This window comes from Myotis myotis, unplaced genomic scaffold (assembly GCF_014108235.1).
Source record: "Myotis myotis isolate mMyoMyo1 unplaced genomic scaffold, mMyoMyo1.p scaffold_m19_p_3, whole genome shotgun sequence".
In the NCBI taxonomy this organism is placed as follows: domain Eukaryota; kingdom Metazoa; phylum Chordata; class Mammalia; order Chiroptera; family Vespertilionidae; genus Myotis; species Myotis myotis.
This window is the reverse complement of record NW_023416335.1, coordinates 212,121,091-212,133,912: the sequence shown is the minus strand read 5'-3', so window position 1 is coordinate 212,133,912 and position 12,822 is coordinate 212,121,091. Positions and strand designations below refer to the sequence as shown.

At 61.1% G+C, this 12,822-nt stretch overlaps 1 protein-coding gene across 3 annotated transcripts in view; it reads right to left on the bottom strand.

Annotated features, from left to right (window-relative positions):
• Positions 1-12,822, bottom strand: part of FBLN1 (fibulin 1) — a 69,166-nt gene that overhangs the window by 37,599 nt on the left and 18,745 nt on the right. For 2 of the 3 annotated variants that reach the window (XM_036300227.1, XM_036300228.1), the window contains exons 5-11: positions 10,577-10,636; positions 9,249-9,350; positions 8,599-8,736; positions 7,339-7,476; positions 3,053-3,196; positions 1,631-1,759; positions 847-972 (exon numbers count right to left, since the gene is read on the bottom strand). In XM_036300227.1, coding sequence (XP_036156120.1) covers positions 847-972; positions 1,631-1,759; positions 3,053-3,196; positions 7,339-7,476; positions 8,599-8,736; positions 9,249-9,350; positions 10,577-10,636 — 837 coding nt within the window. The remainder of the gene's footprint in view (positions 1-846; positions 973-1,630; positions 1,760-3,052; positions 3,197-7,338; positions 7,477-8,598; positions 8,737-9,248; positions 9,351-10,576; positions 10,637-12,822) is intronic. The other variant, XM_036300229.1, reaches the window with a different exon arrangement.

Genomic DNA, 12,822 nt, shown 5'->3' with positions numbered 1-12,822 from the left:
GGCCTCCAGTCTGAGGATGGCGCGCTGGAGCGCAGCCTGGCAGGCGGACGTCGCTGACCACTTCCTCTTATTCCGGGACCTGGGGCCTCCGCGCCTGCGCCCGCTGCACCCCGGCCCGGGCACTGCCCCGCGCAGAACAGGGCCTGCCAGGCAACGTGGGCGATCGTCGGGGCTGTCACAGTCTCCCTCTCTGCTGACCTCAGAGCCCGGCCCCACAGAAGGCGAGACCTGTGCTGAGGCCCAGCATGTCCAGACCCTGCGCTGGACACACTGACCACCTCGTCTCCACCCATCGGGGCCAGCGTCACCTGAGAAGCCAGGCTCTCGGCACCAGGAGCCCGTCCAACCTCCCTCACCCCACCCCGCGCACTCAGAGACCCGAGCCCTCAGCATGCAGCCTCCACTGGTCCTCTGAGGACGAGGGCCCCAGCCCCCCTAAAACACCACACACCCAGCACTTAAAGCTCCCCTTTGGTGGAGCCGAGAGCCGCGAACACCAAGGTCTCTCCCCTGCCAGAGTCCACGTAACATCTGGCCGGCTTTTGTTTCTCTTTGGCGCATCCACCCCACTTCCCCCATGAGGCCACCAAGGCAGGTGAGGTCAGCCACTCCCCACGGTCGCGTGAACTGGTGGCTCTGTGGCTCCGACCCCACACCCTCCCCGCATCTGCCCTGTCGCCCAGGGGGCGGCTGGGCGGGCAGGTGCGTGGCCTCCGGGACGCAGGGAAACTCGCGCAGCACCTGACAGCAACCTTTCCACAGGCGCGTCCCCCGAGAACCTTCCTCCCACACGTGCTGGGACACGGACGTGGGTCAGTCCCCGCGGGCCGCCTGGCCCGGCCTCACCTTCGCAGGAGCGGCCGTCGGGCGCCAGCCGGAAGCCCGCGGAGCAGCTGCAGTGGAAGGATCCCAGCGTGTTCTCGCACTTGTGGCTGCACAGGCGCCCGGAGTAGCGCCGGCACTCGTTGATGTCTGCAACGCAGCGGGCGGGCTCAGGGCTCGGCCTCCCCTCTGTGTCCCTCAGCTCCCTTCTCAGGCGAGGGGGCAAAGCGACTTGTCCCCAGAACAGGGCAGGTCAGCAGGAAGCCAGGGCCACACGGGGCCTGCCCCCCCCACCCCCCGCACTGGGCCCACCCCCTGGGCTCCCCTGCTCTTTCCAGGACGATGCCTCTGGGTGTGTGCCTGCCCCTGAGTTCTCTGCCCCAGAGCCCCGAGGGCGGGTCCAGGGGCTCTGGCCAAGGGTCCCTGGGGGTGGGTGGGGCAGGCGAGCCAGCAGGGTCTGTCCCTGCTCCTGGAGGGCCGGCGCCATGCTGTCTGTTCTCACTGCCCTGGCTGCACACACAGCTCAGGGCCTGCGGCCCTGCAGTTAGAGAGTGAATCTCTGGGAAATCACTGATGTTTGGGGCATTTTTCCAGGGGCTGGAGCCTCATAGACACTAGGAGGTCTGAGGTGACGGGGAGCACCTGGCGTGCAGGTGGGAGACCGGCTCAGGCCGGGGGTAGGGGGGCTGCAGAGCCGGAACCGGATGGGTCTCCGGACTCAGGGTCCTGCTCTGAGGAGCAGACCACGGTCACTCCGGGAAGCACAGGCTGGTTCTGTTGGGTGCCATCTGGCCAGGACCCCACGCACCCACACATGTCCTGCTGATGCCGTCGAAATAGAAGCCGGCCTTGCACTCGCAGCGGAAGCTTCCAGCGGAGTTCATGCAGAGGTGGCCCGGCCCGCAGGGCTCCGCGGGCGGCGCGCACTCATCCACGTCTTGCAAAGAGAAAGACACAGTGAACACCTTCAGTGTGTGTGTGTGTGTGTGTGAGTGTGTGAGTGTGAGAGTGTATGTGTGTGAGTGTGAGAGTGTGCGTGAGTGTGTGTGTGTGTGAGTGTGAATGTGAGTGTGTGTGAGAGTGTATGTGTGTGAGTGTGAGTGTGTGAGTGTGAGAGTGTGAGTGTGAGAGTGTGTGTGTGAGTGTGAGAGTGTGCGTGAGAGAGTGTGTGTGTAAATGTGAGTGTGTTTGTGTGTGAGTGTGAATGTGAGTGTGTGTGAGAGAGTGTATGTGTGTGAGTGTGAGAGTGTGTGAGTGTGAGAGTGTGAGTGTGAGAGTGTGTGTGTGAGTGTGAGAGTGTGCGTGAGAGAGTGTGTGTGTAAATGTGAGTGTGTTTGTGTGTGTATGAGTGTGTGTGAATGTGTGTGTGAGAGAGTGTATGTGTGTAGGTATGAGAGTGTGTGTGTGAGAGAGAGAGTGTGTGTGTGTGTGTGTATGTGTGTGTGAATGTGTGTGTGAGAGAGTATATGTGTGTAGGTATGAGGGTATGAGTGTGTGTGTGTGTGTATGAGAGTGTGTGTGTGTGTGTGTAAGAGTGTGTGTGTGCCCCCAGGATGGTCAGAGGGAAGGAGCAAACTGAAAGGCACATGACAAAGCAGCATCGTTTATGCTTCCACACGATTTCCCAAGCACCTACTGTGTGCGGGGCCCAGGGCGGGAGACAGCTGCCCCTGCCCGCAGGAACTCCGGTCACAATGACCTTAGTTACGGCAGGCAGTGCCCGCTGACGGGGAGACGCTGAGGGAGTGCTCTGGGGGTGACGGGGAGGAAGGCCCCTGTTGGCCCGCAGGGTCTGGGCCCTGGATCCAGGACATGGAGGGCAGGTGGGCAGAGGGAGCAATGCAAGAGGGAAGGGAGGCCTGCTCGGGGAGCAGCAGGACCCACTGCACCTGGATTAGACGGTGTGTGAGGTGGGGGCCGCTCGGGAGGACCGCGCAAAAGCAGGGCACCTGTGTCTCTCTGTCACCACTGGGGGCTGAGCACGGAGGGGCCGGAGAGCTTTCAGCCCAGGACGACTGGACCGAGCGAGGGGGCGGAGCTGGAGCGGGGCGGCTGGCATGCACTGCAGCGTCCAGGCAGCGCCCACCAGGCCTGTGCCTGGAGACCAGCACGGGATGGAGGAACGGGCAATGGCTGCCCCCTGGGGACGCACTGTCCCCTCCAGAGAAGCGAGGTTGTGCTGGGCGCAGGAGAAGAGTCCGTTCCAATCGGTTTTCTTTTTAATACCAACCCACACAGCGGGTGCCCTCCTCGTTGAGATGGTAGCCACGGCCACAGTTGGGCACGTTCTTCTGGCACGTGTACGAGCCCTCCGTGTTGATGCACGTGTGCCCGACGGGGCACGAGGGGCTGATACTCAAACACTCATTGATATCTGCAGGGGAAAGACAGAGACGCCGTGGTTAGACACAGAGCACCAAAGAACCCCCACCCCCTCCCCTTTGCAACGCCACAAACAGGTGCGACGACCGCCCTGAACCCACAGCGGCCTCCACCTGCCCCAGATCTCGCCAGCACACCCCCCCTGAAACACCACCTCCCTGGCCCGTCTTCCAGCCCCTAAATCTCCGACACCTACACCTTCCTCAGCACCGAGTCCAAAGCTGCCGCCCGTCTTCCCACCCCTCCACTGTCAGGGCCCCTATGAGTCCCGCCAGTGGGCCTGGCCACCTGGGTGCCACCCGTGTCCCACTCCACGGGTATACCGGGCACCCTCCCTGAGCGGGCGCGGGCCAAGGGAGACAGGGGGCCAGCCCCTCGGTGCCAGCACCCTGGCCCTGGGGAGGCTCTGTGCTCTCCAGTGACTGGCCTGGCTCCCCGGCTCCCACGCGGGTCCCACCTCTGGGCCTTTATGCACACGGTCCCTGCTTAGGAAGCCACCTCCCCTGTCTGTCTGCCCAGCTTGGTGCCACCTTGAAGGAGACACTTCCTGCCCGCCCCCACCTGGGCCCTCGGGGCCTGCGCTGACTCCCTCCCTGACGGAACACGCCCCCCACACAGCGCCCTGGGCTGTCCGCCTGTGATGAACCCGCACCAGCCAATATGCACCAGGAAACAAACAGGAGCGCTGCGCGCGTCCGCTCTCTCCTCCCGCTCAAATCGGTGCCAGACCCACCGCCTGGGCGTCCCGCTGGGGGGCTTCTCAAAGGACCTCCATTTGTCAGTGTCAGGCAGACACTAACAAAGCACCTACGGGGTGAGAGGACCGTCCAGGGCCCCCAGGCTGAAGGCAAAACGAGGGATCAGCCCTCAGCCACGCCCACCCTCCTCAGACAGATCAGCTGGCCGCTCGCCCACCAGCTCGTCCCCTGCCGGCCACACAGCACCCAGCTGCCCTCGCAGGCAGCGCGGGCTCTCATCTGCGCTGTATAAACAGGAAGCTCCCCGCTCGAGGCTGGAGCCGCTCAGAGTCTGGGGCGGGGTCTCAGCCTCCCACCCTGCTGGGAAGAGCAGGGCACTGGACACAGCCCGTCCTTCATCTGCCCTGGAGGTGCTGCCAGAGACCCTGCGGCCGGAGAGGCTGATGGCCGCCGTCTAGTCCTTCACAGAGAAACGTGGGCCTCTGCCCGTGTCAAGGGTGAATGCACGTTTAGCAATGACAGTGCTCCCTCCCTGCGAAGCCCTGCGCTCCCCAGCAAGACCTACAGTTCCCAAACTCTGTGCCATGGAACCCGGGTGCCCCTAGAGACTCCAGAGAGGGGGTCCCAGCCTGCGAGCTCCATGGCAGAGGACCAGGCGACCACTGGGTGAGTGAGTGAGTGGGAGAGTGAGCGAACAAAGACCAAATACACGAAAAAGGTCTGAGGAGTTTGGGAACGCCCTGCCCCACCCCTCCCTCACCCGGGAGGCCCAGATACCAGCTGTAAAGGGCCTGCCCACTCTGTTTAACCCAATGACCTTGGACCGTTCACTGCCCCCCACCCCTCTGGGATCCGGGACCATTGGAGACCCGCCTGCCCTGGCCCACTCCCTCGGCCTCACTGAGCAGAGAGAGAGACGGTGAGCACGTGAAGGGACTGGAAGGAAAAGGAAACCCACAAAGATGTGAGTCTCAAGGCCCTCGGGGACCAAGCCTCATGGTCCTAGAATTCTCTAAGCCAGCCGTGGGCAAACTACGGCCCGTGGGCCGGATCCGGCCCCTTTGAAATGAATAAAACTTAAAAAAAAAAAGACCGTACCCTTTTATGTAATGATGTTTACTTTGAATTTATATTAGTTCACACAAACACTCCATCCATGCTTTTGTTCCGGCCCTCCGGTCCAGTTTAAGAACCCATTGTGGCCCTCGAGTCAAAAAGTTTGCCCACCCCTGCTCTATGCTCTACAATAGGGAAAGAGGGCCCTGCTCTCCGGGGCCTGTCCGCCCTGTGCCCTGGCCCGCGGGCCGAGCTCCGCAGCGGCCGCTGTGGGCTGTGTGGCCGGAGGGGTGGCCCCTGGGCTCATGGGCCCCAGGGAGGCTTCCAGGGGCTCCAGCAAGATGCATCCTGGGTACATGGGAGGTCAGTGCTCCCACCACTGCCCGCACTGACGGGGCGGGCGGGGGGGGGGGTGGGGGGGTGAGCGAGCTGCGGGCGGAGGTGTGCGAGCAGGAGGCGCTGCTGCACTTGCTCCTCATGAAGAATTCTTAGGCTACTTCAGTCATTTTTGAAAGACGACTGAAAGGCACGGACACAAAAGGATGCCCGGACACTCTTAACGCGGCAGAAGCGGCAGAAGCGTGGCCCATTCTACAAAAACAAAGAGCCGCGAGGACGCAGTCGCAGAGACCAGACCCGGCGAGCGGGGCCTCCCCTTGCAGCGCTGGGGCTGGGTTAGCTTTTTGGTCAATAAGAATGCATGTGGCTTTCAAAATAAAAACAATCATTTTAAACGAATCCTAACCTTGGGGTCAAGGACGTGCCTGGGCTGAGGGCTGGCCGTGGGCTTTGCGCCCACAGAATAGCAGGCGCTGGCGGCGGGCCTCGGCCACATCCTGGGCCCTGGGCCCCTGCGAGGCTGTGCCCCTCCCCCTCGCCCGGGCTCCCCATCTGAGGGACTGTCCCTCCCGCTGCCCTTGGGCCTCCCCCTGGACAGCGCTGCACCCCTAGCGGGAAGCCAGGGCTGAGTGGACACTTGAAAATGCCCTGCTTTGTGCCACTCGGGCTGCTCTTGCCATGAGCAGGGTTTCCATCCCCAGCAGCCGTGCGCCTCCTCAGAGCTCCCTCGAGCAGCAGCAGGTCCCGGCAGGCCCTCCCCCTGCTGGCCCTGGAGAGGGGGCCTCTGCTTGCTGCCGCCTCAGCGACCACAGCTGGGCTGGCTTGGGGCCAACCCCAGCAGCTGAGGCCCCCACAGGACGAAAGGGGAGCTTTAGGAACAAGACTGGGGCTGGGTTCAGGGGAGGCCCTGTGCTAAGGGGTCTCTGCTCTATTTCTCTTGACATATTCGGGGGGGGTTCACTTAAATAAAAGGGGTCTCCATGCAAACTACCATTTCCACACAGATGAGCACAGATTCATCAGAGAGGGGGGATGGAGCTGAGGCAGAACTCCAGCCCTCGCTCAGGGCAAGGGGCAGCCGGGAGGTGGGCTGTGACCAGCACGTCTGCAGCCCGGAGGGGGGAGAAGGGTCCGACCGCGGAGGCCAAGGGCAGGCGGCCGAGCTGGGCTCAGGTGCCAACAGTGACCGGGCAGGTGTTCACCTGGGCAGGTGACCCAGCAGCTCCTCAGGCTCGGCCTGTCTCGCCTCACCTCCTCCTCACGCTAAGCTCACACGGATCCACCGCCGTGCACGTCCCCCAGGTCCCCCCTGCTAGCAACACAGGCCGTTTCTCTTGTGGTGAAACATACGCAACGAAATTCACCGTTTTCACCACGTTTAAGTGCACAGGGGAGTGGCACTCAGAACCGAACACTGTTGTGCGGCCGCCGCCACCATCCATCCATTTCGATTTTCTCCAACTGAAACTGGGCCCTAGAACCCAACTCCCCACGCCCACCAGGCCCCCAGCCACCAGCCTTCCCCTCTGTGTCTATGAATTTGACTGCGAATCCAGATGATTTTTTTTTAAGTTTTTTTACAGACCAGACCCTTCAGTCACCTTGCCGAAGCCTTGCCCCGAGCCACAGCCAGACATGACTACTCCCGTGGGATCTGGAAGGAATTGAGGGTCAAAGGAAGGAAGCGATTGCCTCCGGTCCCTTAGTTCAAACCTGACTCCAAAGCTCGAGTGCTTTGCCCCACACCAGCGGCTGCTAAGCTTCCATGAAGCCCTGGGGCCAAGCCCAGCCCGACAATGGATTTTGCAAATAAAGTTTTATTGGGACACAGCCCTGCCCCTTTGTTGGCATATGTGTGGCTGCTTTCCCACAGTGGCAGCAGAGACGGTCTGGCCCGCAACGCCGGACATGTTTACGACTCGGCCCTTTCTAGAAAAAGCTGGCCGACCTCTGTTCTATCCACCGTGAGCCCCCACATTCTAGGGGGCCCGGTGCCGTGGCTCGCCCCGCTGTGGACCCGGCAGCCTGGCGGCAGTCTTACCAATACAGTTGCCTAGAGCATCTTGTATAAAGCCGCTCTTGCACTGTAGCTTGGGTCGGCAGCGGAAGGATCCCAGAGTATTCTGACAGATAAAATCGGGGAGGCAGTTATGAATACCACTCTCACACTCGTCAATATCTGGTACATCATAAAAAAAGGAAATGGTTAGCAAGAGTCCTGCCAGAAGCATCTCACAACACTTTAACATCACAAGCACGTTTCTAAGAAATGCTCATTACTCAGCTCCAACCCCAAACATTTCAAGAGGGAGGTCACGGACTAGAGGGGCCCGGGGGAGCCAAGCGGGGCTGGCACTGCTAACGGCTTAAAAAACGCTGGCTTCCCACCAAGGCTCTCAGGAGACCAGCTTTCTGTTACATAATAAATAACCCGGCCGTTCTCCTGGCAACATGTGGCCGTTTGATTCTCATTTCGGGCTGCGCACATGTTTTGCTTAGATCAGAAAGCGATGATCTTCGTGGCAATAAACACTGTCTCTATAAACTCATTCATCCCGGGCTTGTCATAATATGACAAACATGAACAATGGTGATTCTCAGGATCTGAGTGTTGGCTGCCCTTCCCTTGAAGTTCAAGGCTGTCAAATGCTCAGAAGTGTATACTCCAGCCGGCCAAGCCCCTGGGTTCCCAGGCTCCCCGCCACCCAGCGCGCCTGCAGGGGTGGCGTGGGCGGCCGGGCCGGGCCACAGCCCTCAGCCGTCAGGAGGGCGTGCCTGGCTTTTGAGCCGGCCTCATAATTCAACCGACGTTTTTACACAAGCGGTTTGTTGTCTGAAGGGCTGGAACCCCTCAGCACAAAACTATGCTCCAACAGATCCTCATCAAAGCCTTATCTGCCAAATAGCATCGCTGGCTCAGCGCGGGGAGGCCGGCGGCCAGAAATGTCATGTTTTTATGCCGTGGAAGGCACTTTGAACTTCAAGGGAGCCTGCATCAGATGGGAGGCAGCTGCTGTGCGAGATATATTACATCGACTTTGCAGCAAGCACATGTGAGCACTGAGGTGCAGCCCTGGCCTTGGTCTCAAAGGATCACGCTCTGAGCGATTTCAGAAACCCAAACCGCCCGGGTGCTGCCATTAGCTCATTAACTCCGGGTCAAGAAGGTGACCCCCACCCCACCCCTGGTGCGCAGCACCCCGAGCCCAGACCCGGGAGCCCAGACCCGGGAGCCCAGGGCTGCCATTCCCACCCCACATCCACCCGGAGAGGAGGGCTTCCGCCTGGGACCAGGTCGCACCTTTGCAGTCATTGTCCTCCGTGAGCTCATAGCCCGTCCCGCAGCTGCTGTCCCGCTGGCAGCGGAACGAGCCCACGGTGTTGATGCAGGACTCGCCGAGCCGGCAGCTGTGGGTGCGCGTGATGCACTCATTCACATCTAGGAGAGACGGGCAACGCGGTGTCAGCAGCAGGAACAGCGCTTTCTCACAAGGAAAGTTCCAGAAGGCAGAGCGGGTGGATCCCTGCTCCCATCCAGTCCCCACGCCTGCGCGTTCGAGCTGGGCACCCACCATGGGAGCAAAGCCATGGGGTGTCTCCTCTGGTAAGTTTCTGATCAACTGCTCCTGCTGAGCACAGAGCCGGGCCAGGCGGAGGCCTGTGAGCCTTCGGAACAGAGACGGGCCCGTCTCCTGACAGGGGCTGCGGGGGCTGCGGGGGATGCCCAGGCCACTCAGCAGATCTGGGATTCAGGGCCCGATCAGACCCCACACCCAACCCCAGTTCCCGGCACGTGGTACAAACACCAAGGATGCTGGGAAGCCGGCCCGGGGCTGTTCCCCAGGGACGGGCCCTGAGTTGTACAGCGTGGGACCTGCCCGGATGTCAGCAGAAGCAGAGGCCCCCGGGGCAGCGGCCCGCTGTCCTGTCCCCGGAGCTCGGCGACGTTACCTTCACAGGAGACGCCGTCGGCCAGCAGCTGGTAGCCCACAAAGCACGAGCAGACGACCTCCTCGCCCGTGTCACGGCACTGCTGCTTACACGGCCCGCCGCCTGCAACCAGACAGACGTGAGCTGCGGGCCCCACGCGCCAGACCCGCGGTTCCCAGCTCTGCCCTCGGGTGACTGACAGGCAGGCTGCAGCCACTGCCTTCCCACGGGGGACCCCAGGGTCTGGCTCTGGCACCCCCAGGGCCGCTGCTCCAGGTCCCAGCCCCGGTGCCTCCAGGGCGGGCTCCGTTGCTGCAGCAGAGCTGGGAGGGGCAGGGCAGACAAGAGGGGGCGCTCCCACCCGGCAAGGATATCGAGGGCCCAGGCCACACGGGGAGGCGGGCCCTGGAGAGGCCCCTTCTGTCCCCACATCTCCGAGGCCAGCCCGGCCCCAGTCCCAGTCCCACTCCCCCCTGACCGCCTCCGCCAGTGTGATGCCCAGAGCAAGTCTCATGAGGACGAACCTCCACCAGGCACAGATCCTCCCGGTACAGTCTGACTGCCCGGCACCTGGGGTCACCCACTGCGCCAGCCTCCCCCCACCCGTCTCCACTCCCGACACCCCAATCCCCTGGCGATGTGACTTTCCCCTCTAACCGGCCCTCACCCACCCACAGCAGCTGTCCTCCCCGGGAGACCCTCTGATGCCCCCCCCCGCCCCCCCCCCCCCCCCCCCAGCAGATCCAAGGCTTCCTGGGGCCCTGCCCTCCTGTACAGCGACCGCACCACTTGGCGATGAACGGGCTCCCTGACCTGCACCCCAGCTACAGGGCAGCTGCTGCGTGAGCCTGGGAGCGACCTGCCCTAATGGTCCCGGAAAGAGAAATGCCCGTTTAGCATGAAAACAGACCTGCAAGGCCTGGCCACTGACAAATGGGTATTAGCGATGGCTCAGTGGGGCCAGGTGACACCCCTCCCCGAGGGCTCCCGCCTCGGGGCAGCTGTGTGCTCGGCTGAGAGCCTGGGAGGAGGCTCAGGGGCAGGCGGCACCGTGGGCGGAGGGGTTCTAACACCAGCTCCCCCTCCCCCCCCTCTCCAGGCCACCCTCTCCCTCTCCCTCTCCCTCTCCAGGCCTCCCCTCCCCCTCCCCCTTCCCCTCCTCCTCCCCCTCTCCAGGCCCTAGCGAGGAGGGAGGAAGTAAAGGAGCCAGGCAGAGGACAGTGACCCAGTGGACTCCCAGCCAGCGGGCAGCTCCAGGCGAACCTGAGCGCCACCCGCGGTCAAGCTCCTAAGCAGACAGCACTGACTCCGCCTCATTGCCGGCCACACGGCCGGAGGGACAGCCTCACCTCGGCAGCGGTCATTCAGGTACGGGTCCTCCTGCTCCTCCTCCGCCTCCGAGAGCTTAGCTGTGGGCACAGGCAAGGACACGTTACCACCCAGCGCCCCGTTAACCTGCCCCAGCGCCCCGCCTTCTCTCAGAGACACTGAGAAGTCTGTCTTCTTGGACACGTCAGGCAGTAATGCCCGTCTGTACCACCCCTAACAGCTCAGGATTCACTGTATCCTTTTAAAAAGAGAATGGACTCATAACAGTGGCCAAATCTCCAACAGATCCATTCTAACAGAGGCAGCCTGGGCCCGAGGGCCTGGAATGTCCCGCCGGCCTCGCAGCCTGTCACGCTGTCCAAATGACTTGAATATTTCAGCAAAGGCCTCTCGGCCGCTGTCCATCACGTCACACCCCACACCTGCAGCAACGTACCGGGAGCAGCCTGCGCTGCGGGGGAACGTGTGCCCCAGGGGCCGAGGCCCTAACCCGCACCTGCGTGTGGACTCACTGGGGAAGGGTCTTTGCAGGTGAGCAAGTAGGATGAGGCCATGGGGTGGGCCCAGAGCCAATGCCTGCACCCTTACAGAAAGGGGGCATTTGGACACAACCAGACACACAGACAGTGAGGCAATGCTTGCCTGCTGGTTACGCCCCACCCAGGCCGTGGATTCTATCACTGCCGTCCTGGGACATGAAGACACTTCTTTTAGGCAGTCTGCCTGCAAAGCTCAACGTGGTGCCAGCATCAGTCGTCACTCCCTCGACTCAAGAAATAAAGGTGTGTGAGCTCTGCTCGGGGCCAGCACTCCGCACAGACCAGTGTCCCACCAGTCGTCTGGCGGGAGAGAAACGGATCGGTCCTTCCAACTTCGGTGACACGGCCAAGGGTGGGAAGGAACACGTGAAAACCAAGCCGTCTGAGGCTGGGGACACGCCCACCAGACAGTGGTCACAAGTCAACCACAGCTCAGCGGCCATTACAACCACACTGGGTTTCCAATAGCAACAGTACCCATCTCTGCGTAGGTTTCCTATAGTAACAGTGTCTACCTCCATGCCCATGTGGCTGTCCTCTCCCTTCCACCTTTCTGGATCTTCTAAATGCCCACAGCGAGCACATGATACATGCACGGTGGAACAATAACCGTCATTTGGAAGAAGCACTAGTAATTCTACTGTAAAATTCAACCTAACGTAACTTGCACATCCTAACCGTGCACAAGGCATTCTTTCTCGGGAGCTATTCAAACCCAATAAGGGTCTCTAGAGTGTTCAGAGCACTTTCCACCCGGAGAGGAACTAAGCAGAAGGCCTTGCAGGTGGACCCCTCTTCTAGGCTAGGAGGCTGGGCACCGTCACACAGGGCATTTACTCTTTTAGGGACATTCCATTCACTTGGTGCCTTCAAGCTGGCAAAGACCAAGTCTCCTTCATGGGCCAAGCACAGGCCAGGGTGTCCAGCCCCCGCCCTCCAACGGGCTCGTTTGACAAGGCCAGGAGGACCGCTGAGGAAGCTTTGTCAGCTGGGTGTGAGGTCATCAAGATGACCGGGGCGTTCTGTGGGAGCCAGCGCGCTTGCCATGGAAAGACTGCCATCCCTGCTAGAAAACGAATCCCGAACCTGCACTTCCCCAGCCTCAGTCTGCCAATCTGTAGAATGGGAATAACCAGGCTTCCCCAACCACCCGTGGTAAAGGAGCAGGGTTCTTTCCCAGCCTTAGGCCAATACCCTGATAGCATGTAATAAAATCGAATTACTAGGAAAAGTAAGTTAGGAAAACAGACATTCGAGCCTTGATTTTTTTCAGTTAAACAGACACAATGGACTCGATCGAATGCTTATAGAAGTTTCCAAAAGCTTGCTCTCAATTCTGTACTTATTTTGTCACAGGGCAGCAGGGGTCTGTGGCCCTCAGTGTGGCCTCGAGGCAGCACACAGTAAGCCCACAATGAACGCCTGAGGTGGGAAGAAGGCACAGCTGGGGGGGGCGGGGGTAAGTGGGGGGAGTGCTCACAGAGACTCCAAGGAAAGCCTGGGGCAAGGACCGAAGCTGGGAAAAGGCGGGGGAGACATGAGACATCTGGAGCGGAAGAGCCGGAGATATTTATCGAAACAAGACATAAATCAACAAAAGTCCTCCCCAGAGACCAGAAGGAATTCTCCCCCAGGAGGACGGTTCGGGTTTAAAGTAAAAATGTCATCTCTGGTTTCAAAAGTCAAGGAGCGGCTGGAATGTGGCTCCGATACCGAAATCAGCCCCA